General features: G+C 40.8%; 1 protein-coding gene across 5 annotated transcripts; it reads left to right on the forward strand.

The window, feature by feature from the left end:
- Positions 1 to 228: 228 nt before the first annotated feature.
- LOC141126646 (ecto-ADP-ribosyltransferase 5-like) lies at positions 229 to 27,443 on the forward strand. Of its 5 annotated transcripts, XM_073612577.1 has the most exons (6): positions 229 to 406; positions 1,781 to 1,881; positions 10,912 to 10,988; positions 12,408 to 13,092; positions 23,274 to 23,306; positions 26,349 to 27,443. In XM_073612577.1, exons 3-6 carry the CDS (start codon positions 10,923 to 10,925, stop codon positions 26,414 to 26,416), a joined length of 852 nt encoding a protein of 283 aa, XP_073468678.1. In that variant the 5' UTR covers positions 229 to 406; positions 1,781 to 1,881; positions 10,912 to 10,922; the 3' UTR covers positions 26,417 to 27,443. The 5 variants fall into 5 exon arrangements, with proteins under 5 accessions (XP_073468678.1, XP_073468677.1, XP_073468675.1 ...); XM_073612576.1 differs by lacking the exon at positions 1,781 to 1,881 and having other exon boundaries at positions 229 to 444; XM_073612574.1 differs by lacking the exon at positions 1,781 to 1,881.

Below are 27,443 nucleotides of genomic sequence, written 5' to 3' on the forward strand. Positions count from 1 at the left end.
AGTGTAGGTTTGGCTGATCTAGGAGGTTACAGAACTGTGGTACATTCTCACTTTGTGGTTGAGGGATAGCAGACGGTAATCATGTGCCTAAAAATGGTCAATTATAATTCACTCGTATTATCAAGCTGCAGAAAATGTTTTCATTGTGAAATAAGCTTTGCCAGCTTGTGTTCTGTGGCTAGGGTCGTTCTATACAGCTGTGTTATAATGAAAGAAAAAAGGGCGAAGCTTAGCATAAATAGCACAGGAAGTGGACCAGAAGTCACAAAAGAAGATACAGATCACAGCGCTTCCTTCTTCTAAGCTGTGAGAATCGTGTCCATGAACGGAACAAGATTACTATAAACATCCCAGCAAAGTGACCAGAATCCACCAGAGAAGATACGGATCCCTTTGCCTCTTCCTTGTAAGTGTCAGTGGAAGGAGATTTCTGCAGCATAATTGGCAAGTACAGGATCACAGTATATGTAAAATAATATGCAAAGTGGTTTAAGGGAAGCTTCAGAATGGCAAAGATGTTTTTATTACAAATTAATGTGAGCAGACTGCAGTTCCTCTTTAAGCATAAGTATCACAGCAAAGTGACCAGAGGCAACCAGAGAAGAAGTAGCTCTCTGGGCTTCCTCCAGGTTAGTGATGAGAAGCTTAGCATTTTGTAGAACGGAGATCAGGGGACACAAGACAGGATACAGATGATTGTGTCTCCCCAAGGTCAGTGATGGGAATCTTGTTTATGAATGGGATAGGTTTACCATAAATATCACAGAAAAGTGACCAGAGGCCACCAGAGAAGATACAGATCACCGTGCATCCTCCAGGTAAGTAATGAGAATCGTGTCCATAAATAAGACAAGCCTAGCATAAATATTGCAGAAAAGAGACCAAAGACTAGCAGAGAAGATACAGATCACCATGTCTCCTCCAGGAAAGTGATGAGAATCACATCTATGATAGGAACAAGTTTAGCATAAATATTGCAGCCAAGTGACCAGAGCCCACTAGAAAAGATGTAGCTCTCCATGCTTCCTCCAGGTAAGTTATGAGAATTGTGTCCATGAATGGGATGAATGGGACAAGCTTAGCACTTTGTAGAACGGGGATCAGGGGACACGAGAGAAGCTGTAGATGATTGTGTCTCCTCCAGGTCAGTGCTGAGAATCTTGTTTATGAAAGGGATAAGTTTAGGCATAAATATCGCAGCAAAGTGACCAGGGGCCACAAGAGAAGATACAGACCACGACGCTGCCTCCAGGTCAGTGATGAGAATTGTGTCCATAAATGGGACAAGCTTAGCATTTTGTAGAAAAGGGATCAGAGGCCACCATAGAAGATACAGATCAGCTTTTCTCCTCCTGGTAAGTGATGAGAACTAAAATCATGAAAGGGACAAGCCTAGCATAAATATCTCAACAAAGTGACCAGAGGCCACCAGAGAAGATACGGATCCCATTGTCTCCTTTAGGTAAGTGATGAGAAATGTGTCCATGAAAGGGACAAGCCTAGTATAAATATTGCACAAAAGAGACCAGAGGCCACCAGAGAAGATACAGATCACCATGTCTCCTCTAGGTAAGTGATGAGAATCACGTCTATGAAAGAGATAGGATTAGCATAAATATTGCAGCAGAGTGACAAGAGGCCACCAGAGAAGATGTAGCTCACCGGGCTTCCTCCAGGTAAGTAATGAGATTTGTGTCCATGAATGGGACAAGCTTAGCCCTTTGTAGAACGGGGGATCAGGGGACACAAGGGAAGATACAGATGATTGTGTCTCCTCCAGGTCAAGAATCTTGTCTATGAATGGAATAAGTTTTGCATAAATATTGCATTAAAGTGACCAGAGGCCACCAGAGAAGATACAGATCACCGTGCTTCCTCCAGGTAAGTGATGAGATTGTGTCCATAAATGGGACAAGCTTAACACTTGGTATAAAAGGGATCGGAGGCCACCATAAAATATATAGATCATTGTATCTCCTCCTGGTAAGTGATGAGAATTGAATCCATTAAAGGGACAAGCCTAGCATAAATGTCTCAACAAAGTGACCAGAGGCCACCAGAGAAGATGCCGATCACCACGTATCCTCTAGGTAAGTGATGAGAATTGTGTACCTAAATGGGATTAGTTTAGCATGTTGTAGAAAGGGAAGAGGCCACCAGAGAAGACAGAGATCACTGTGTAGACATGTGTATTTCGTTTCGTTCCAAATCGAAATTCGGACAAATTTTTAATTATTTGTAAATTCGTATGCATCCGAATTTCTGAATTACAAAAGTAATAAATTTAAACGAATCCGAAAAAAAGTGAACAAATTCTAATCAAATTCGAAAACAAATTCGAAAGCATATTCGAATCGAATTCGAAAACAAATTTGAATCGAATTCGAAAACAATAGAAATAGATTTTCTAAAAAATACAATAAAATAGAATATAAAATCATAAAGCAATAGAATACATATATTTAATATTTTTTTTATTCTGTTTTATTGTTTTTCTATGCTTTTCTTTTCTTTTCTTTTCTATTATTTTCTATTCAAGTCTTTTCTATTTAAATTCAAATTCATTCTATAAGAAATTCAAATTTCGGAACATGGCTTCTGAGGATCAAATTTCGTATAGAATGAATTTGAATTAGAATAGAAAAGATTTGAATAGAAAAGAATAGACTAGACATTCAAATATCATATAGAATTTATTCAAATTTGAATAGAAAAGATTAGAATAGAAAAGAAAAAAAATAGAAAAGAATAAACTAGAAAAACATATATTGTATTTTATTCTATTCTGTTCTATTGTTTTTCTATTCTATTCTTTTCTCTTCTATTCTAATCTTTTCTATTCAAATTCAAAATCATTCTATATATTCATTCTTATCATTCTTATTCTAAGTTCCAAAGTTTGCTGCACTTACGCTCCATGCACACTGAAGCTCAAAAAAGCTTTTTCTGGATGCCAGATTGCTGGCAGAAAACTCTGGTTGGAAAAAGTGCTTTTAACAGCGTTTTGTACTAGCGTTTATGAGCGTTTTTTAGCGTTTAGGGGCGTTTTTAATAAAAATACACAGAGGACACTCCAAAAATCCCACAATGCATTCCAAGCTCCCACAATGCATTGAAAAAATAGAATGCTGAACGCTAATTAATGTGCGTTTATGAGCGTTTATCGGCGTTTTTTGGCAGTGAAAAACGGCACTTTGAATGCGAATTTCTGGCGCTCAGAAAAAAGCCCATAAACTCCACTGCTCATTAAAGCTAAAAAACGTCCATGTGTGCATGGACACATAGGCTAACATAGAGTGGAGTTTATGGGCTTTTAAAAAAAAAAAACGCTCAAACTCCAATAAACTGCAGTTTATGAGCTTCAGTGTGCATGGAGCCTTAAAAATTTGTTGCTTTATTCCATCAAATCTTTAGAAAAAGATTACAAAGCAAGTAGAGTCATTCCAAACTAAATCGTTACAATCATCTGTTCAGACAAAGATTACGTTTCAGGCTGATTTGTTCGCACCCTTCCTTAGATCAGTCAGAACACATCTGAACTTTATCTTTATATATACAAGGTCGGTGTATATGTTGTATATTTATATGTATATATATATATATATATATATATATATATATAAAACCATCTTCCAAAATTCAAATTTTGTATAAAATGAATTCGAATTTGAATAGAAAAGATTAGAATAGAGCAGAAAAGAATAGACCAGAAAAACAATAGAACAAAATAGAATAAAATATAATATATATATATATTATATTTTATTCTATTCTGTTCTATTGTTTGTCTAGTCTATTTTCTATTATTTTCTATTCTAATCTTTTCTATTCAAATTCATTCTATACGGAAGCCATCTTCCGAAATTCGAATTTCATATAGACTGAAATCAAATTTGAATAGAAAAGATTAGAATAGAATAGAAAATAATAGAAACGAATAGCATAGAAAACAATAGAACAGAATCAAAAAAAAAATTATATATAATTTTTTTCTATGTTATTCTTTCCTATTATTTTCTATGTTATTCTAATCTTTTCTATTTGAATGCAAATTCATTCTATCGGAAATTTTCGAATTTCGGAAAATGGTTATATAGAAATAGAATGAAATGGAATTCTAATAGAAAAGACTAGAATAGAAAAAACAATAGAACAGAATAGGAAAAAAAAATTATATATATATATATATATATATATATATATATATATATATATATAAACATCTTCCGGAATTGGAATTTGGTACAGAATGAATTCGAATTTGAATAGAAAAGATTAGAATAGAATATATTATATTTTTTTCGATTCTGTTCTATTGTTTTTCTATGCTATTCTTATTTTCTATTCTATTCTAATCTTTTCTATTCAAATTCAAATTCATTCTGTACCAGAATATATTATATTTTTTTTCGATTCTGTTCTATTGTTTTTCTATGCTATTCTTATTTTCTATTCTATTCTAATCTTTTCTATTGGAATTCGATTTCATTCTATATGAAATTCGAATTTTGCAAAATGGTTATATATAGTTTACCTTTTCAAATTCGGTCAAATTTTTTCGAATGTGGTAGAATTTTTCCGAATTTGATTGTTTTTTTTCGAATGCGGTCGAATTTTTTCGAATACGAAACTAAACGAATCCCGAAAACGAATGTAACGAATGCAACAAATTTAACTAAACGAATTTAGTTAAATAACGGATCGAAACGAAACTAAACTAAACAAATTTTTTCGTCCTGCACATGTCTATCACTGTGTATTCAGAGATGAGAATCATGTCCATGAAAGGGACAAGCCTAGCATAAATATTGCCTCATAGTGACCAGGGGCAACCAGACAAGGTACAGACCAGTTCAAGGTAAGTAATGAGCATTGTGTCAGTGATTGTATTCTCCATTCTCCAGACTGTAACAGTACATTCACATCAGATATGCATTTTTTGGTTTGTAATATTAGTCTTCGGTGGAAATTTCCAAATCAGCAATACAATCCTAAAATTTAATATATTGAAGCTTACAAGTCCTTAGAAGTGATGGCTGCTTTAGTTGTCTTTTTCAGGCTTTTTTTTCCTTTTATTTTCACAATTCACAATAAAGTAGAACTATAGGCAACACTTTTTTTTTTTTCATTTTGGATAGAATAAAGGGAGGGTTATAGCCCCTGTCAGTTTATTTTTTACCATCCCTGTCCCATTGCAGAGATTTCACTTCACTTCCTGCCCCATAGCCAAACAGGAAGTGAGAGGAAATCTATGCAAATTAAGGGAATCCATTCCCCCCCCCCCCCAGGCCTCCAGAACTAGTGTCCCCGCTCAAAAATTTCAGGGTGGGTCTTAAACAGTAAGGGGTATGGCCTTGACAGGAAGGGGTGGGTCATATTTAAATTAGGAGGTGCACGAGTTTAGTCAGGCCTAGGGCAGCACAAAACCTAAATACATTACTGGTCTAGGGGATTGGAGGGCCGAGATTTACTCACTTAATCCTCCGATCCTCCCAGCGCAAGGCTGGTCCCTGTGGTTTCTGTCCCGCCCCGCGGTCTGGTGGGGTGGAATGTTCCTGGTGTCATCATGCCCATAGACCAGGTCTGGATGTGAAGACGTCCGGAACAGTCCACAGCTGGATGCGAGAGAGCGCCATTTTTCAGAGGATCGAAGGACTGGTACCACTCTGTAAGGGTATTGGTATACTGGTCAAGTGCGCCCTCAAACCTTTTCCTTGCTTGAGCTGAACTTGGACATCAAAAAGATCTTTTCAATCGATTGGTTAAATCAAGACACCACACGCAGTTGGATATCCAGAAATACAACTGTATTGTATCATTTCACATGTTTATATAGAGTAACAATTCATTTATCAGTAGGGGCAAACCAAGGGGCGGTCCCTTAGTTTATCCAATCACAAGAGTACAGGTATCACAAGTTACATATCACAAGTCATCACAAGTTATATTTTATATGACATGCTCAGTGACGCTTCTTAAAAAAGTACCTAGCTTGAATTCCGAGGAAATGAATAATATGAATAATTTTGAAATATGGGAATAATCTTTTGAGACAGTCATGTACCATTGGCTTTAATCCAAATGTGCGGTGAGCTAGCTAACTTCCCTAACTTCCCTTTTTTCCTTGCTAGTAAATTGTCATTTTGACATTATAAAAATCTTGCAAAAGCATTTCATATAGCTTGTATAAAAAGTTCAAAAGTCCAAGCCCCTTATCTAAAGTATATAGTGAACCGAAGTGTAGCCATTTTCCTTACAGGCTCTGTGTTCACCCTTAGACAAAATGATCAGTTAACACATGCAGTGCGGGCACAGCCCCACTGTATAGGAAAAAAATTGACCGGAGTTGGGCTTTAACCACTTCCCATCCAGTGACGTACCTGCCGCAGGCATCACCCCGGTATTGGTTTTTAGAGACAGCGGTTGGCTCTCTTGTAATACCAATTGGGGTGGCTTACTAACTTTCTTTTCCATTCTATTCTATTTTCTTTTTTCTATTCTATTCTATTATTTTATTTTCTGTTCTATTATTTTCTATTACATTCTATTCGTTTCTATTATAGTCTATTCTTTTTTATTCTATTCAAATTCTAATTTATTCTATTCGAAATTCAAATTTATTCTATTAGAATTTCAGAAAACAGTTATATTGTTAAATTCTTTCTATTCTTTTCTATTGTTTATTCTATTCTATTGGAAATTTGAATTTTAGAAGATGGTTATATTCTTTCTATTCTATAGTTTTTTCTATTCTACTCTTTTCTATTCTATTCTATTCTATTCTTTTATTTTCTATTCTGTTCTATTCTAATTCATTCTATTCGAATTTTGGGAAATGGTTATATTCTTTCTATTCTATTCTATTTTTTTTATTCTATTCTTTTCTATTCCATTTGAATTTGAATTTATTCTATTCAAAATCTGAATTTCGGAAGAAGGTTATATTCTATTTTATCCTATTAATTTTTTCTATTCTATTCTTTTTTTCTATTCTATTATATTCTTTTTTATTCTATTCAAATTTATTCTATTTGAAATTCGAATTTCAGAAGATGGTTATATTCTGTCTATTTTATTCTATTCTATTGTATTTTGTATTCCATTCTATCCTTTTTTTTCTATTCTATTTTATTCTGTTCTTTTATTTTCTATTTTATTTTGTTCTGTTTTACTATATTCCTTTCTATATTATTTTCTCTTCTATTCTTTTATTTTCTATTCAATTTTTTTCTATTCTTTTATTTTCTATTCTGTTCTGTTTTAATCAATTAAATTATATTCTTTTATTTTCTGTTCTATTATTTTCTATTCTATTTTGTTCTGTTTTACTATATTAGTTTCTATATATTTTTTTCTATTCTATTCTTTTATTTTCTATTCTATCCCTTTATTTTCTATTCACTTTTTTTCTATTCTTTTGTTTTGTATTCTGTTCTGTTTTACTCTATTATATTATATTCTTTTATTTTCTGTTCTATTATTTTCTTTTCTATTCTGTTATTTTTTATTCTATTCCTTTATTTTCTATTTTATTTTCTTTGGAAATTCGAATTTGATTCGAAAATAATTTGAATTTGTAAGTGGTTCGAATTCGAAAACTATTTGAATTAGATTTGAAAACTGTTCAAATTCGATTCGAAAACTTTCAAATTCAAATTTCTTCTGAAATTTTGTTTTGTTATTTCGGATTTGTTTAATATCGCTACTATTGTAATAACTAAAAATGTGTCTGAATTTTAATTTAGAACGAAACGAACCACACATGTCTAATGTCTGACAGGCAGTGCAGAGACAATGCAGGAGTGAACGGGGAACACCAGTATGTAATAGGCTGTCATTGGATTAGGATGATTAAACAGAACCTGTGCCCCTTTATATTCAGTGTCCCTACAGAGTCCTTACATCAGGAGTCCAAGTAAAAAAAAAAGCAGCCTAGTGTGATAATGCTGCTCTTCCATGCAGGACAGTGAGTGAGCATTGTCACCCTAGGATACAAAGTGTGTTACTGGCAAGATCACCAGTTAAAAATAAAGGAAAAAAGTCTTAAAAAGGAAAACTAATGCAGCCACCACATTGAAGGACTAGTGGGGCTGGAATATATTCAATTTTTGGTTTTGGATACACTTTAGGGGTGAGCTTTTTGAGGGTTTTTAAGTGTACAGTTATTTTATTGTCATTCAAAAAATAAGTTACACATGAACAGAATTAAGTAAAGATAATCAAGTAATACAAAAAGTAAAAATGTTAATTAAAAATAAAATAAAAATACAACATAATATGAGAAAACTATATTTCCCTCATCAGCTTTCCACAAGAATGTTAGTGGGGCCCCTTTTGCTGGTTAGCTTCCAGCAAATGATTTTGGATTTCATAAGCCAGAACACATTTCATACATGTACAGCAGAGTTCTCCAAACTTCTTAGTATGAGGGCCACATTGTATATTTTACAAACTTTTGCAAGCCAATAAAAAAGAGCTTTATGAAATGAATAAATCACTCCAAGATATAACTTCAGAAGCCCCCCCTGCCCAATAGCATCAGAAGCTCCCCATCTCAGCAGAAGTCCCCATTACATCAGAAGCTTCCCATCTCAACAGAAGCCCCCTTCTCATTAAAAGCTCCCCATCTCATTAGAAACTCCCCATCTCATCAGAAGTCCGCCCTTCACCTCAGAAGCCCCACATCTCATCAGAAATCCCCCCTTCACATCAGAAGCCTTCCATCACACCATAAGTCCTCTCTTCAAATCAGAAGCTTCCCATCTCATCAGAAGCCCCTATCTCATTAGGAGCTCCCCATCTCATTCAAAGCTCCCCATCTCATCAGATGTCCCCCCTTCAGCTCAGAAGCTCCCCATCTCGTCTGAAGTCCCCCCCCTTCACATCAGAAGCCCTCCAACACACCATAAGTCCTCTCCTCAAATCAGAAGTCCCTCTTTCGCATCAGAAGACCCCATCTCATCAGAAGTCCCCCCTTCTCATCAATAGCCCCCATCTAACAATAAGTCCCCCCCTTCACATCAGAAGCCCTTCATCACACCATAAGTCCTCTCTTCAAATCAAAAGTCATCCCTTCTCATCAGAAGCCCACATCTCATCAGAAGTCCCCCCTTCTCATCAAAAGCCCCCAGCTCATCAGAAGTCCCCCTTCACATCAAAAGCCCTTCATCACACCATTAGCCTTCTCTTCAAATCAGAAGCCCCCCTTTCACACCAGAAACACCCCATCACATTTAGAAGCCCTCCATCACATCATCAGTCTTCCCTTCACATAGGATGCCCCTCATCTCATCAGAAGTCATCCCTTAACATCAGAAGTCCTCTCTTCACATAAGAACCCCCCTATCTCACCTAAAGTTCTCCCTTCACCTCCGAAGCCCTCTATATTATAAGAAGTTCTCTCTTCATATTAGAAGCCCCCTTCCATCACATCATAAGACTTCCACATCTCATCAGAAGTCCCCCCTTCTCATCAGAAGCCCCCATCTCATTGGAAGTCACCCTTCGCATCAAAAGCCCTTCATCACATCATTAGCCTTCTCTTCAAATCAGAAGTTCCCCTTTCACTTTAGAAGTCCTCATCAGAAGCCCCCCTTTCACACCAGAAACACCCCATCACATTTAGAAGCCCTCCATCACATCATCAGTCTTCCCTTCACATCAGATGCCCCTCATCTCATCAGAAGTCATCCATTAACATCAGAAGTCCTCTCTTCACATAAGAATCCCCCTATCTCACCTAAAATTTTCCCTTCACATCAGAAGCCCTCTATATTATAAGAAGTCCTCTCTTATTAGAAGCCCCCCTTCCATCACATCATAAGTCTTCCTTTCAAATCTTCATGAGTCTCATCATCTCATCAAAAGGCCTGCCTTTACATTAGAATCCTCTCCATCACATCAGAGTCCCTCTTACATATTAGAGTGCCTCCTTACATAAGGGCCCCATCAGAGCCCCCTACCACCTTACATCAGATCTCATCAGAGCCCCCCTTACATCAGGTTTCCCATCAGAAGCAGAGACCAACTGATTTGAATCCTCAGTCTGTGCAGTGATCACTTGCTGCCTGACCTCCCTGACATACACACACTGGCCTACCTACCTGACACATACACTGCCCTACCTACCTGACACATACACTGACCTACCTGGCATACACTGACATACACTGACCTACCTACCTGACATACACTGACCTACCTGACATGCACTGACCTACCTACCTGACATACACTGACATGCACTGACCTATCTACCTGATATGCACTGACCTACCTGACATGCACTTATCTACCTACCTGACATACACACACTGACCTACCTGACCAGGAGACAGACTTCACGTGTCCTGCAGCAGCTCAGCTCAGCCATGGTGTGCGAGACAGCCAGAGAAGAGGAGGAGAGCCGCCCTCCCACCCGAGCGAGGATCGATGTGGTGGGGCGGCCGCATTGTAATTCCCGGCTTCTGGAGCCTGCAGCGCCTATGATGGACGTCACACGTCCCGTGGTCCCGCTATTGGACCAGTGGGACATCCATCATAGACACTGCAGGCTCCAGACGGCGGGACCTGCTATGTGACTCGGCCACACTCGGCGGCACTCGGGATCAGATTGATCCCTGCTCAGTGGCAGGTGGCGGCACTGGGGCTAACAATAGAACAGTGCCCACCCGAGACCCGGGGCTTTTTGGGGTCCCACTCGGGGCTTCAGCCACTGTCAGCCCCCCCTGCCGACGCCACTGCCACTGACCTTAGCTACAAAAAACATCTTGTAGTGGGCCGGAGTTAGCCTGCAGGAAGTAGTTTGGAGACCCCTGATCTAAAGAACTGTTACTTGCAACTTAAGGAGACAAGTGCAACCATTAATGTTGAATAATAATATATAACTTATTCTTTTTTTTGTTCCTGTAGATTATTGCAGAATGAGATTCCCTGCGGGTATACTGTTTACTCTCTGGCTGATATTTGGGATTCAGCAGACACAAGCGGTATGTAGACTGAAGTAATAGGTCATTAAATACTTAAAAAAGTGTAATTTACCATATTTGCTTGTGATTTAGCAGTTTTTTTTCTGATAAAAATCGATGTAAGGTATATTTATCATATATTATCTTTACACAAGCCTTATTGTAAATTCAGAGCTGATATAAATGACCTTCTAGCTCTGCCTGTTTGGCTGTTTTATAGGAGCAAAAGTTAAGACGGTGTTACAACAAACAAAAGGTGTTCAACATCTTAAAGTGCATTTTCTTTATAAAGCAGCCACAGCATATGTAGAGAAACTTGTCCCCTGCCAGCATACTGTAGAGATGTACTCCTTTTCTATTTGTAGAAGCAGTGGCCTCTCTGCAGAGGTTGGGCACACCACCTGCTAAGCCAGACCTATAGTTACGCAATCAGCAAAAGGAATGCTCTCTGCTGATTGGAGAGCTCTAGCTCTGACCCAACAGGAGGCGTGTCAGACTTCTACAGAGAGAACACTGCTTCCACACAGCAAGCAAGGGTTCTTCTCTGCAGCATGCTGGAAGGGGAAAGGCTTTTTACCCTAAAGAAAACCAACTGCAAGGCTTCAGCCACCTTGTTTTGGTGCACCTGGAATGTAGTTAGCTGATTAAAAGTAAATGTTCAGTTGGGCTTTAAAACTATTGTAACTGAGCAAGGAACAGTGGCATCTGAAGTGAGGGGGAGGAGCCAATGTGTAAATTTCAGCTTGAGTAACAGAGCTCAGCAACCAACAGGGGAGTCTGAAAAATGCACAAAGGAGCAAAGGGCTCAATTTGCTTCCTGCATTTGAAAATACAAACAAATAGTATGCACTATTGCAGATTTACCTAACTTATAAAGAAAAAAAAAGAAGATCAAGCTGTATTATTAAATTCAGACCATAAGTAAGGAAACAAAGTATGTACAAAAACAGTTTGTTCCCTTTAATAAGGGAGGGTGGCAGCCTAAAGGCCAGTGCTGACACACTGACTGACTTCAGACTTGTGTTGATTGCATCAGTTTGAGATGCTTCTGAAATCTTTGGACCTGCATTTTACCTGCTTGCATCCCCATAGACTTGTATGGGAAGCAAACATTTCCCACATTAATATGTAAAAGCAAAAGCCAATTAGTCATCAGGTTATTGGGCAATGGGAGGGAAGCTGAGAACATGGGAAAAACTCACAGAGATACAAGAAGAACATACAAATTCCATGCAGTTAACATTCCTGGTAGAAATGGAACCCAGAACATCACTGTAAACCCACCATTTGTGGAGGTTCTTTATGGGTACTTTGATTACTTCCTATAGTCCAAAAAACATTGTGGTGGGTCAACTGACTTCTGAATATTCTGACCTAAAATTCTGCATGTACATGTATGACCGTAGTATGACCATAATAGAGTTCTTCTGATCACTGCAGGTTTACCTAAATATGAGTGACATGGCGTTTGATGATCAGTACGAAGGCTGCATAGGAGAGATGGAAAATAATATAAGTTCACTACTTGCTAAAGAAAAACAAGCTGACCCAGAATTTAGTAGCACTTGGGATGCAGCTGAAAAGAGATGGAAAACCAAGAAACCGAGTGTACCGAGTGGCTTTCGGGATGAGTACGGCATTGCCATCATGGCTTATTCCAACAAAACCAGCAACCTTTATTCGAATTTCAACAGCGCAGTGAGAAATTATAGCAGCAGGGACACGTTCCATTACCATTCTCTGCATTTCTTGATGACACGAGCTGTAGTGCTACTCAGGTCGAGCTGTAGGTGGTCACCACGGTCGGTATACAGAGGGATGAAAGGGATATATTTTGAACCTAAAGAAATAGGAGTAAAAGTCAGATTTGGCCAGTTTTCCTCTTCATCCACCAACCAGAAAGTAGCGGAGGGCTTTGGAAATGACACGTTCTTCACCTTCACCAGCTGCTTCGGTGCTCAGATCAAAAAATATTCCCTTTATCCAGGCGAAGAGGAGGTTCTGATACCAGTAGATGAGGTTTTCACAGTGACCAACTTTACAAAGCAGGAAGGTAAAAACAGATTTGTCCTGAAAACGACAAAAACAAGATGTCACTACTACAACTGTGACTACCTAAACAAAGGTTAGTAAACTTTACTTGTTTGACAGTGTGCCTGGGCTTCCATGTGAAAAAAAAAGGGTGAGGGTCCAAGCATGGGCAATTTAAATTAAACATGATAAAAAACATTTGAGTTACATAGCTAGAAAAAAAACACAAATCTATTGAGTTCAGCAAATAGGAAAATTAGTAAATAAATTGTAAAGCTGCACCTACAAAACTATAAACCCACAGTTGATCTAGAGCAGTGGAAACCAACCTTTGGGACCACTAAACTTAAAATTTTGAATCCCGCAGATCACTGACATGAATTTTTCATGCCTTATACACACAATACTTTGGCTCTCTGCCCCCCTTCCCCCTGGATCACACTGATGCCTTATACACACAATGCTCCAGCTCTCCGCCCCCCCTCCGCCTGGATCACACTGCTGCCTTATACACACAATGCTCCAGCTCTCCGCCCCCCCTCTGCCTGGATCACACTGCTGCCTTATACACACAATGCTCCAGCTCTTTGCCCCCTCCCCCTGGATCACACTGCTGCCTTATACACACAATGCTCCAGCTCTTTGCCCCCTCCGCCTGGATCACACTGCTGCCTTATACACACAATGCTCCGGCTCTCTGCCCCCACCCCTCCCCCCACTCTTCATCACACTGCTGCCTTACACAGACTCATCATGTGCTCAAGCTCCGTGCTCCCTCCCATAATCTGTGATCAGTGCTGCCATTGGACCATTGGAAGTCTCCTCCTTCTTCACCTTCCATTCTCTGCAGTACTGTCAGGAAGGGCATGCCAGTAGACAACATGGTTCCTCTAAACCAGGGGTGTCCAAACTACAGCCCTCCAGCTGTTGCGGAACTACACTTCCCATGAGGCATTGTAAAACTCTGACATTCGCAGACATGACTAGGCATGATGGGAGTTGTAGTTCCTTAACAACTGGAGGGCCATAGTTTGGACACCACTGCTCTAAACAGACTTATGTGCCTCTTCATAGGCTAATTCATGTTCCCTCTCCTACTCGTAGGCATTTGGCTTAAACCTATGGGCATGCGTGAATGCATATCGGCACACACGTGCGCATACATGTGCACATCAGCGTGCTCACGTACACAGCTGACATGTGTTGGCACCAAATGGGCTATTTAACCACTTCAGCCACAAATCGGTGGTTTGGTTTGCGCAAAAGTTATAGCGTCTGCAAAATAGCGGCTATATTTATGGCATTTTTATTATTCTTTTTTTTTTTTACTAGTAATGGTGATCTGCAATTTTTAGTGGGACTGCGACATTACAGCGGACAGATCGGACACTTTTGACACTTTTTTGGGACCATTGACATTTATACAGCGATCGCAAATAGCCACTGATTCCTGTATAAATGTCACTGGCAGAGAATAGGTTAACACTAGGGGGCGATCAAGGGGGTTAAATGTGTGCCCTAGGGAGTGTTTCTAACAGTGGGGGGATGGGACTGCCTGGAGGAGGAGAGCGATCGCTGTTCATACTTAGTATGAACAGCAGATCTGTCACCTGACAGAATAGAGATCTGTCTGTTTACATTGACAGATCCCCGTTCTGTCTCTCTCAGGAGCGATCGCTGGTGCCCAGCGGACCTCGTGGCTCCTTCGTCGCGCAGCGAGCATGCGTGCCCCCTAGTGGTTTTAAAGCGCCCAACGTACAGCCACGGCGATTTGCCCAGGGGAGCCAACCTGCCACAGTATAACTGTGGTGGCTGGAAACTATGTCAGGGCTCTGGCTCAGTGCTGCTTTGTCTTTCAGCCTCCTGTGACCCTGTGATTCTGTATCCTGATCCCAATTGCTGACCCGGCTTGCCTAACCACTTTCTGAACTCCACCTGCATTGACCCCGGCTTGTCCTTGACCTCAGCTTCTGTCTGCTCCTTTGGCTTCTCTTCCACTGATTGGCTCTTGACTTGGCTTGTACACAGACCATGCTCCTGCTCTCTCCTCTGTACTTGATCCGTCCTGCCAGTGTATGACCAGGCTTGCCTGACTCTGCTTCCTGACACATCCTGCTGTGCCTGCTGTCCTACAGTCTGCTACCAGTGCATGCCTCACCTGCCCATTGTTGCCAGTGCCAGGCTGCTTCAGTCTGCCATCCACCAGCTGTCTACGGGGCCTGCCTGCTTCTCTGAAGACTACTGACGACTCCCCTGCCTGGTGTGAATACCCGCTCTGCTACTTGCAAGACTTACAGGCACTCGTGCCACTCTGCACTCCTCCGATTTCTGTTACCAGGTGCCCCGAGTCAGAGGAGTAAGAGAGGCCTTCCTCATCATTTCAGGCTCTGCTACCAGGTACATGATAACTACACCCAGTGCCTCCCTCTGAGTTCACAGGAGCCGGAACCACAGAGGAGGCATCGGGTATCAATGTGAGCTGACAGTATTGACTGTCAGTGCACACTGAGAACAACACTGGAAACACTGGGCGGTATACATCTGCCACAATGTTGATTTTGGGCAGAAATCCTGGGGACCAACAAAATTTTCTCGTTAACCATCAGTGGTCCACAGACCACTGGTTGGTGACCGCTGATCTAGTGGAAAGAAAAATCCTTATAAATTATGGTCCAATTTGCTCCAGTGGTGGGAAAAGAATCCTTCCTAATCCTTTCAGGATCAATTGGATCCTTTCTTCAGGCTTCAATTGCATTAGATCTAGGCCATCCAGAAATCTTGCATCTAGTAAATTCAGTTAGCCAATAAAGGGTATAACTAACAGGGTAAGTTCACTTTTTCATGAAAAAGAAAAAAAGTTAACTAAATCCTCTCCTGGCAAACCCTCTGGAGCCCAATGCACCTAGCGGCCATGATTACCCTTGCCACTAGTGCAGCATGACCATGTAACTGCGCTGACCAATGAGAAGCACTTTTTTATTTTGGAACACCTTACTGGAAAAATAAACTCCAGATGTGCTTCTCATTGGTCAGTGTGGTCACATAGCTTGCCATTGCTCGATCATGAACGCTTACCATTGTGAGCATTATGATTTAAACTCATTGAGGGGCTGTGTATTTCGGTATGGACCATTACAATAGCAGAACAGGATATTGTGGCAGCTATGTGCAACTGGGAACGAAGGGGGGCGGGATATTTGGCGTTAGTTCATCTTTTCATTTCTCATGAAAAGTTGAAATTACCTTTCAAACTCCAAACTTTCTGCATTATTCAAATGTTCACTATCACATACCTGGTGACAACTGGAATGTTGTGGAGGCCTCTCTTGCACCTCCTGCCCAACACTTTTGGTAGAGACAGAGAGTGAGGGCATGGAGTGGCACGAGTGCCGGAGTAGCTGGCTGGTGAAGTCCGCATTTAGATGGATGAAGCTGGGGGTCACAGTCCTAGGAACAGGATGCTGAAGCAGCTTGGCACCAGAGCAGGAGATGGTAGCAGAGCCTGTATGCAGGCAGCGACCAGTGGCAGCCTGGTAACAAGGGACCGAGTCAGCAGGCATACCAAGTTCAGGGAGCAGGCCAAGGTCGGTAACAGCCAGGCAGTGCAGTACAGAATCATTAGGCAAAGACCAGTAAACAGGCTTAGGTCAAAGAGATCGGGTGAACAAGGTTAATGCAGGAGCAAAAGGAGAAGGAGGAGTCCAGGAGGAAGCCGGGTCATACACAGGTAAGCAGGTTCAATGGATCAGGTCACAAGAATACAGGTACAAGCTGAAGACCATTCAGCAACTGCTCATGGTGACAGGCCAGTTTAAATAGGCAGCTGGGCGCCAAGTATGCACGCTGATTTGTATGTGCACGTGCGCATATGCGTGTGTGAGTGTGCTCACAAAAGCGAGCATATTGAACAGGAATAGTACATCTTTGCCTAGAAGTATTAGCACTTGAACAATGTGCACGCACACGAATATTAGCATAAGCTCGCACTGGGTTTCTGGTGCTGGGAATCTTACACTCACACTGTACAATATTACTTATTTGGACTAAAAACACTTACATTGCTCCACATCTCCATTACATAGGGTGGAGGTGTTATGTAGTTCACAGAAGATAGCTAGGAACACTGAGAACATTGTCTGAGATTTTAGCTCAATGCACAAAAAGAGACAAGGACACTGGGATCACGGCAAGAACAGCAGGTATTTTTATGTAATTGCATATAATCAGCCGTTTTTTCGACTGAGCAAGCTAGGCAGTTGCCCGGGGGCTACACTTGCCTGGGGGGCCCCACCTGCCCAGCGACCAGTGGCGCTGAAATCTCGGCTCTGTCCCCCAATCTTTCTATTTCCTATGTCCCCGTGGCCTGCGCTCCAGCCACCATCTTTAGTTTCCGGCTGCCCCTGTGATTGGGCGAATGGGGTCATGTGCGGCTTTCCTCTTCCACCTACCGCTCGGCGCTGACGTCATTGTCCCGCACCGGACACCTTCGGCTCAGCTCAGCTCCCCTGGTCTTTCAAGAGACATGGCTCCGTTTGGCAGACCCCTCGGACCCCAGCCTTGGCCTAGGGACGGCCCCACGTCCTCCCGCACTGCAGGTACCGCCGCGTTGTTGCCCATAGCACTTCCAGACAGGGATTCCATCCTGCCCAGCATGGTCGCTGGTGCCCTTCCATGATCCACCAGAAAACCTTCTGGTTGTCGGTTACCGCTCCATGCCTGTAGGCTTCCAGTTGTCAGTGTAGTGTAGTGTATTGCAGTGGTCAGTCAGTGTAATGTGTGTATTGCAGTGGTCAGTGTAATGTGTGTATTGCAGTGGTCAGTCAGTGTAATGTGTGTATTGCAGTGGTCAGTCAGTGTAATGTGTGTATTGCAGTGGTCAGTCAGTGTAATGTGTGTATTGCAGTGGTCAGTGTAATGTGTGTATTGCAGTGGTCAGTGTAATGTGTGTGTTGCAGCGGTCAGTGTAATGTGTGTATTGCAGTGGTCAGTCAGTGTAATGTGTGTGTTGCAGTGGTCAGTGTAATGTGTGTGTTGCAGTGCTCAGTGTAATGTGTGTATTGCAGTGGTCAGTGTAATGTGTGTATTGCAGTGGTCAGTGTAATGTGTGTATTACAGTGGTCAGTCAGTGTAATGTGTGTATTGCAGTGGTCAGTGTAATGTGTGTGTTGCAGTGGTCAGTCAGTGTAATGTGTGTATTGCAGTGGTCAGTGTAATGTGTGTATTGCAGTGGTCAGTCAATGTAATGTGTGTATTGCAGTGGTCAGTCAGTGTAATGTGTGTGTTGCAGTGCTCAGTGTAATGTGTGTGTTGCAGTGGTCAGTCAGTGTAATGTGTGTATTGCAGTGGTCAGTGTAATGTGTGTATTGCAGTGGTCAGTGTAATGTGTGTATTGCAGTGGTCAGTGTAATATGTGTGTTGCAGCGGTCAGTGTAATGTTTGTATTGCAGTGGTCAGTCAGTGTAATGTGTGTGTTGCAGTGGTCAGTGTAATGTGTGTATTGCAGTGGTCAGTGTAATGTGTGTATTGCAGTGGTCAGTGTAATGTGTGTATTGCAGTGGACAGTGTAATGTGTGTATTGCAGTGGTCAGTGTAATGTGTGTGTTGCAGCGGTCAGTGTAATGTTTGTATTGCAGTGGTCAGTCAGTGTAATGTGTGTATTGCAGTGGTCAGTCAGTGTAATGTGTGTATTGCAGTGGTCAGTCAGTGTAATGTGTGTATTGCAGTGGTCAGTCAGTGTAATGTGTGTGTTGCAGTGCTCAGTGTAATGTGTGTGTTGCAGTGGTCAGTGTAATGTGTGTATTGCAGTGGTCAGTGTAATGTGTGTGTTGCAGTGCTCAGTGTAATGTGTGTGTTGCAGTGCTCAGTGTAATGTGTGTATTGCAGTGGTCAGTGTAATGTGTGTATTGCAGTGGTCAGTGTAATGTGTGTGTTGCAGCGGTCAGTGTAATGTTTGTATTGCAGTGGTCAGTCAGTGTAATGTGTGTGTTGCAGTGGCCAGTGTAATGTGTGTATTGCAGTGGTCAGTGTAATGTGTGTATTGCAGTGGTCAGTGTAATGTGTGTGTTGCAGTGCTCAGTGTAATGTGTGTATTGCAGTGGTCAGTGTAATGTGTGTATTGCAGTGGTCAGTGTAATGTGTGTGTTGCAGCGGTCAGTGTAATGTTTGTATTGCAGTGGTCAGTGTAATGTGTGTATTGCAGTGGTCAGTGTAATGTGTGTATTGCAGTGGTCAGTGTAATGTGTGTATTGCAGTGGTCAGTGTAATGTGTGTGTTGCAGCGGTCAGTGTAATGTTTGTATTGCAGTGGTCAGTCAGTGTAATGTGTGTGTTGCAGTGGTCAGTGTAATGTGTGTGTTGCAGCGGTCAGTGTAATGTTTGTATTGCAGTGGTCAGTCAGTGTAATGTGTGTGTTGCAGTGGTCAGTGTAATGTTTGTATTGCAGTGGTCAGTGTAATGTGTGTATTGCAGTGGTCAGTGTAATGTGTGTATTGCAGTGGTCAGTGTAATGTGTGTGTTGCAGCGGTCAGTGTAATGTTTGTATTGCAGTGGTCAGTCAGTGTAATGTGTGTGTTGCAGTGGTCAGTGTAATGTGTGTGTTGCAGTGGTCAGTGTAATGTGTGTATTGCAGTGGTCAGTGTAATGTGTGTATTGCAGTGGTCAGTGTAATGTGTGTATTGCAGTGGTCAGTGTAATGTGTGTATTTAGTGGTCAGTCAGTGTAATGTGTGTATTGCAGTGGTCAGTGTAATGTGTGTATTGCAGTGGTCAGTGTAATGTGTGTATTGCAGTGGTCAGTGTAATGTGTGTATTACAGTGGTCAGTCAGTGTAATGTGTGTATTGCAGTGGTCAGTGTAATGTGTGTGTTGCAGCGGTCAGTGTAATGTGTGTATTGCAGTGGTCAGTCAGTGTAATGTGTGTATTGCAGTGGTCAGTGTAATGTGTGTATTGCAGTGGTCAGTCAGTGTAATGTGTGTATTGCAGTGGTCAGTCAGTGTAATGTGTGTATTGCAGTGGTCAGTCAGTGTAATGTGTGTGTTGCAGTGCTCAGTGTAATGTGTGTGTTGCAGTGCTCAGTGTAATGTGTGTGTTGCAGTGCTCAGTGTAATGTGTGTATTGCAGTGGTCAGTGTAATGTGTGTATTGCAGTGGTCAGTGTAATGTGTGTGTTGCAGTGGTCAGTGTAATGTGTGTGTTGCAGTGCTCAGTGTAATGTGTGTATTGCAGTGGTCAGTGTAATGTGTGTATTGCAGTGGTCAGTGTAATGTGTGTGTTGCAGTGGTCAGTGTAGTGTGTGTTGTAGTGGTCAGTGTAGTGTAGTGGGTATTTTAGTGGACAATGTAGTGTAACGGTCAATGTAGTGGACAGGAAGGTCAATGTACTGGTCAGTATACGAATCAGGTTAATCATTGTAGTGGACAGGTAGGTAAGTGTAGTGATCAGTCTAGGAATCATGTAGGTCAGTGTAAGGGTCAGTGTAGTGGACAGTGTAGGAATCATGTAGGTCAGTGTAAGGGTCAGTGTAGTGGACAGTGTAGGAATCATTTAGGTCAGTGTAAGGGTCAGTGTAGTGGACAGTGTAGGTATCATGTAGGTCAGTGTAAGGGTCAGTGTAGTGGACAGTGTAGGGATCATGTAGGTCAGTGTAAGGGTCAGTGTAGTGGACAGTGTAGGAATCATTTAGGTCAGTGTAAGGGTCAGTGTAGTGGACAGTGTAGGTATCATGTAGGTCAGTGTAAGGGTCAGTGTAGTGGACAGTGTAGGGATCATGTAGGTCAGTGTAAGGGTCAGTGTAGTGGACAATGTAGGGATCATGTAGGTCAGTGTAAGGGTCAGTGTAGTGGACAGTGTAGGAATCATGTAGGTCAGTGTAGGGGTCAGTATAGGAATCAGGTACCAATAAATATAGCCTTATTAATTAGCATTTTTATTCTTGTGCGTGATTCTCTAGACAGGGCCCCCATGCACTGTATTGCCCGGGGGCTTATAATGCTCTTAAGATGGCCCTGTATATAATGTATTTGGCCTACAAAAGAGAAAAAAAATGTAGTCACCCATCCAAGAACCAGTAAGCTACAATATATTACGTTTTTCTTTTTGGGTTTGGCTAGCCTTTAAGACAAAGTTCCAACAAGGACCAAACTTTGGTTACAGTTCTGTATAGTTGTCAAGGGTCGTTTCCAGAGTCATACTCATCCATATTAATACAGTCTCGATCCTCTCTGCAGTCAGAATAGGGATGTGACATCATAGAAGAGCATTGTCCATTTTGCCTCCAACTTCAATCCATGAACCTTGTTGACAGTTGGGTTATGTTCCTGACACCTGTTAAATTGAGAAAGACACTTGGATGAGCAGTGAAACTTCCTTCACCAGAACTCAGGGAGGCAAATAGCTCTCCAGGAGAACCAATTCCTAATTTCAAAAAGCCCTCGAGGGAAAACAAATTCCACAAAACTATGGACATCCCCTTAACTGCAATAATGGATACAACAATGTATGAAAAGCGTTAGATGTCCCTTAAAAAAAAAATCATATGCCTTGGCAAAATCAATACATATATAAAAATACATACAGTATACATACAAAATACATAAGATACTGTGTACATAAAAAAAAATCACTAAGTCCACTTGACAAAGTTGGCACATGGACAACGAGATGCATCGCGGATTATTGGCTTTTTTTTGCCAAAGAATTTTATAGTTTTTTGAGGGACACCTAAAGCTCCTTATGCAATGTTATATCCAAACTTTCTGCACACTCTAACGTTCTAACAATACAGAACAAGTCCAGTTTCACTTAACTAATAAAAGCACATATGTTATTTAATTTTCAAGTATTTTGACTGCAAATGTCTACACAAAAAATTATTAGATGGGTTATTGTTCCTTAAAATACCATGAGCTTCAGGTTGGTGATAACTGTGAGTCTTGATTACAGCAGGACGAAGAACCATTTCAGATGGTGATTAAAAAGGGTTGAAGGATACTTAATTGTTTCATAAAAAAATAAGCTTACAGTAGATAGATTTAAAAAAAAAGGAAATGCCATGGCCGAATTAGATTTATTACCTGAATTTGTCTTGTTTGTGAGTTGATCATTTTAAGAGAAATTTATCAGATGAAAAAAAAAAAAAAAAAACAACAACAACAAATGGAGTTAATATACTTCATCCATCATGAATTGAGATACTTCAATGTTTTAATTAGAAATTAGGCTTACATTAGGTATATTAAAGAAATTACAATTGCACACCTAAATTATATTTATTATCTGAATATGTTTTATTTTTGAGTTGATAATTTTAGGAGAAATTTACCAAAAAAAAACAAATGGCGTTTAAAAAACTCATCTGTCATAAATTGCAATACTTCAATGTTTCATCTCATCCATCATGAATTGAAATACTTCAATGTTTCATTAGAAAATTTGTCTTACATTAGGTAAATAAAAAAAAAAGAAAAAAAAGAAAAGTACACACCAAATTATATTTATTATCTGATATTGCTTTATTTTTGATTTGTTAATTTTAGGAGACATTTACCAGATAAAAAACACAAAACAAAATGGAGTTTAAAAAAAATTGAATCTGTCATAAATTGAAATACTTCAATGTTGCATTAGAAAACTACGCTAACAGGAGGTGATTACAAAAAAAGGAAAATTCCACACTTAAATTATATATATTTACTACCTGACTTTGCTTTATTTTTTGGGTTGATAATTTTAGGAGAGATTTATCAGATTAAAAAAAAACAAAAAACAATGGAGTTAAACTACCTCTCCATCGAAAGTTGAGATATTAGTCTTCCATTTAAAACATTCAATAAATCCATGCCCAATCAATAATCAGAGAATAACCTTTTACCCCTATCACTTTTTGTTTCCTGGCTGCACTGTGGAAAAGTAAAAGTCATGTTGAATGAAGCTTTGGGCCCCATCAAGAAATTAATAATAATGACCTTTGTTATGTGTTAGGTAGGGAGCCAACCCCATACATCAAATTACTTGATTAAAAATATAGGGGTACCTGCTGGGAAATTATTTTTTAACTCTAGTACAGGCACAGCCATACTTCATGAAAAACGTAAAAGAATTGTCAAATGTCCTGTTCTCATCCCTGTGTAACGATTATCACCTTTATGAAAAGTAAAATTAAAAAAAAAAGTATTTCTGACAAGTAATTAATGATATTGCTCACCGTGTTAGTCATATTTCCTGTTGGGAGCTTCTGTGTTTTTGTTGTGATGTGACATTTCTGGTCATTATTTTTACAGGAGGAAAATCCAGCATATGTGTGCCCAGCAGAGGTAAGCATAAAACCCTCTCCGAAATAAATCAAGGATATTAATATGTATGATAACACAAGAAAGATGGAATTATCTTATATGTATTTCTTAATAGGAGACCCAAAATATCCAAGAGAACATCCCCCATTATTCCTAGTTCCTAAGTATTTTCCACCTCAGGTGGAGTCATGTTGGAGGGTCTAATATCCCAGTGGTGGGTGTAACTAGAAAGGTAGGGAGAAGGTCAGAACCAAGTTTGTTCTACCTTAGGAAGGGTTACATTGGAGAGTGTGATATCCCAGTGGAGCAGTATCATAAAAGTAGGGGAGAAGGTCAGAAGTAGAGTAGTAAGTGTAACCAGAACAGTAGAGAGATAGTCCAGAGCAGAGTATTTTCTACTTTATGCAGGGTCATGTTGGGTTGTGATATCCTGGTGGTTTTAAGTGTTATGAGAAAGGTAGAGAGAAGGCCAAAAGCAGAATATTGTCGACCTTGTGGAGGGTCATGTTGGAGGGTGTGATAATGCAGTGGAGCAGTAGACAAAAAAGTAGGGAGAAGGTCAGAAGTAGAGTATTTTCTACCTTATGGGGAGTCATGTTGGAGAATGTGATATCCCAGTGGTGGGTGTAATCAAAAAGGTAGAGAGAAGGTCAGAAGCAGAGTATTGTCTACCTTGTGAAGGATCATATTAAAGGGTGTGTTACCCGGAGATGAGTGTATTCAGAAAGATATAGAGGAGGTCAGAAGAGTATTTTCTGTCTCATGAAGGGTTATGTTGGAGGGTGTGATATCCCAGTTATGAGTGTAATCCGAAAGGTAGAGAGAAAGATGGGAACAAACTATTTTCTACCTTTGGGATGTTGTAGATATGTTCCAACATTGTAATCAGAAATCTAGACAGAAAGTCAGGATCAGATTATTTCCTATCTCATGGAGGGTCATGTTGGAGGTTATGATAGTCCAGTGGTGAGTGTAATGAGGAAGGTATAGAGAAGGACAGGAGAAGAATTTTTTTCTATTTTATGGAGGGTCATGTTGGAGGTTATGATATTCCAGTGGTGAGTGTAATCAGGAATATAGAGCGAAGGACGGGAGAAGAGTATTATCTATCTTATGGAGGGTCATGTTGGAGAAGAAAGGTTTTCCGGCGCTCAGATTTTGTGATGTCAGGAATGGAATTGTATAATGATGGTTCTGATAGAACATTCATGTTAGAACAAAAAAGGAGGGGGGGGGAGAGAGGAGGAAGCCGTCCTCAGAGGGTGTCCATAGCCTCTGTGAGCATAGTACTGAAAAGGGAAGGGGGATGTGGAGGCGCCAACTCTGCTGACACTGTTATATGGTGAAAGTGTAATACATACACTTACTGGTAAGTCAGTTCAGATGGGGTGGCGATGTCCATCAGGGGTTGTGTTGTCCTGGGATGTGCTGGTGTGCAGGCTTCACTGGCGATCCTTCACCTCAGGGGATGTTGGTTCCTGGTTGAGAGAAGCTTAACAGCGGTGTCCAGTGTGTGGAAGCTCCACGCTAACCACCCTGGAACTTGGAAGCGCTGTCAGCGGTGCACAGGAAGTGTCCACATAGATAGGAGATAATACAGACTACGCGCTCGGGGCTCACAGCTCCTTCTACTGGCCTCCTAGAGGCGCATAGTCTGTATTATCTCCTATCTATGTCTGGACACTTCCTGTGCACCGCTGACATCACTTCCGCTTCTGGGTTCCAGGGTGGTTAGCGTGGAGCTTCCACACACTGGACACCGCTGTTAAGCCTCTCTCAACAAGGAACCAACATCCCCTGAGGTGAAGGATCGCCAGTGAAGCCTGCACACCAGCACATCCCAGGACAACACAACCCCTGATGGACATCGCCACCCCATCTGAACTGACTTACCAGTAAGTGTATGTATTACACCTTCACCATATAACAGTGTCAGCAGAGTTGATGCCTCCACACCCCCTTCCCTTTTCAGTACTAGGGTCATGTTGGAAGCTGTGATATCTCATTGTTGGATGTGTAGCAGCACTCCCAAAGGAGTTGCAGATAATAACTGGATTTTCCACAATAGTACAGAGGCTGCCAGTCAACCAAGCACCAGTCCAAACACTCCAGCTCAAATGAATTAGTCTAGAAGTTGCCTTTTTTTAGGGTTATTGCTTTAAGAACTTTAATAGGAGTGGAGATCAGGGTATGGGATGCTTCAAAACACTCAGCACTTAGTGATCAGAGGACAATCATTTTCTTGATCTTGAGTAATAGTGGGTGTTGAACAGTTTAAGGATTCACAGCTGAAGACCATGGGGAAGTCTTTTTGGCAACTTGTTACCTTGCGCTGATGCATAACCGCTGGTACCCAGTGCAATTCCAGAACACTGCACAGTCACAGGGCTTAGCTTAAGGTCATTACACACAAGACCCTAGGACAGATGCCAACTTCCACCTTCCTCCAGACTCAGTCCAGTGAGTAAGACCAGACCAGATCCCTTGGCGTGAGGTTCTGCAATCATCTTCTCCAATGCCCTTAGCCCTGTCACCGCTGAAGCCTCTAAAGCAGCTGTACACTCCATGCGATGCCTGAGGGCACCTGCCGCTCTGCCTCTGGAACCCTCCTGGGGAGAATGAACCCTGCTCACCTTTGTCTCAGACTATTTATTACCATTTATCACCATTTCAACCCCCCTTCTGGACAATCCTGTCCAGGAATTGGCTGGAACCTAATATAGGCTGGTTGTTTTGAATCTTTCACCCCAAGCTCTGTAAACTTCCTCAAGAGGCAGGGGGAAGCACTCAAACTCCCACCCTGAGCAGACTAGGCCAAATAATTACTGCTTCCTTGATTACGGAGGGAGCCAATAACTGAACTTTCCCTAACATCCTATGCTAGGAAGGTACTGCAGATCTAATGAGAAAGGTAGAGAGATGGTCATGAGCAGAGTATTTTTTACAATATGAATGTCTCACATTAAGGGTCATGATCCATCTATCCATTAATTAAGGATCTTTTCCCTGAATTAGTTTGTTATTGTTTAGTAATTATTTAATTTATTTTTATGTCTTTTCTAGGGACCCGGATGTATTCATCCCTGGTTGTGATAGCTCTTCTACTCTGCCAATTTTTCATCTTTAAATGAAAGGTCTCCAATGTGTGTTGAGTAGCTTGTAAACTGACTAACCCTCTCTCTTAGGCTATGAACTAATTTTAGGGGTCTGATAAATTTGTTATCCAGGAAATACACTTTGTAATTCACCTGCTCATATGCGTTAAAGTAGAACCTTCCAATTTTGGATGGAGTGGGGGATGGTTAGAACTTCAGTCCGATTTATGTCTCTTTCTTTGTCTCCACTGGAGCCATTTACCCTTTACTTCTGTGGTGGAGGCCTGAGACAAAGTAAGTGATCATTATCAGTTTGGCACAGACAGCAAATACAATGTGACAGCTAATCAAACCTCTCTCCACTCTATACAAAATAAACATTTTGTAAAAAGTTGTTCTTGACGTTCCATTAAAAAAAACTCATTGAAACTTTACAATGATCCTGGCCATTTGCAAAGCTTCTCCAATCACTTTTTACATTTTGTGTTTAAAGCTTGGTATAGAGAACCCGCCATATTTAAGATTTATATATAGATTGTATGGCCAAGAGGCAAGAGCATAGAAACATCTTACCATCACACCCACCTCTATAGCCAAACATATTGGGGTGCCCCTTCCAAGGGAGGTCAGGTGTTTCCAGTGAAGGGTACTGTTACTGGTACTCTCCAGTGAAGGGTACTGCCACGTCACACAAAGACATTGTAGACAATTGTATTGTTACAACCTTGTGATAACAGCTTGGTGAAGGTGCATTTCTATTCCACCATAACTGAGGCTCTGTATGCAAAGCCAGCTCCATATTTAATCCAATTTGATACCGGCCATTTTCACCCTCTTCCTGCCCAGGCCAATTTTCAGCTTTCAGCGCTGTCAAACTGTGACAATTGTGCGGTCATGCTACACTGTACCCATATGACATTTTTAGCGTTTTCCCCCCACAAATAGAGCTTTCTTTTAGTGCTATTTAATCACCATTGGATTTTTTTATTTCTTGCTAAATAAATAAAAAAAAGCCTGAAATTGTTTAAATAAAAACATATTTTTCTTTGTTTCTGTTATACAA

Source organism: Aquarana catesbeiana, linkage group LG02, assembly GCF_042186555.1.
Source record: "Aquarana catesbeiana isolate 2022-GZ linkage group LG02, ASM4218655v1, whole genome shotgun sequence".
Lineage (NCBI taxonomy): Eukaryota > Metazoa > Chordata > Amphibia > Anura > Ranidae > Aquarana > Aquarana catesbeiana.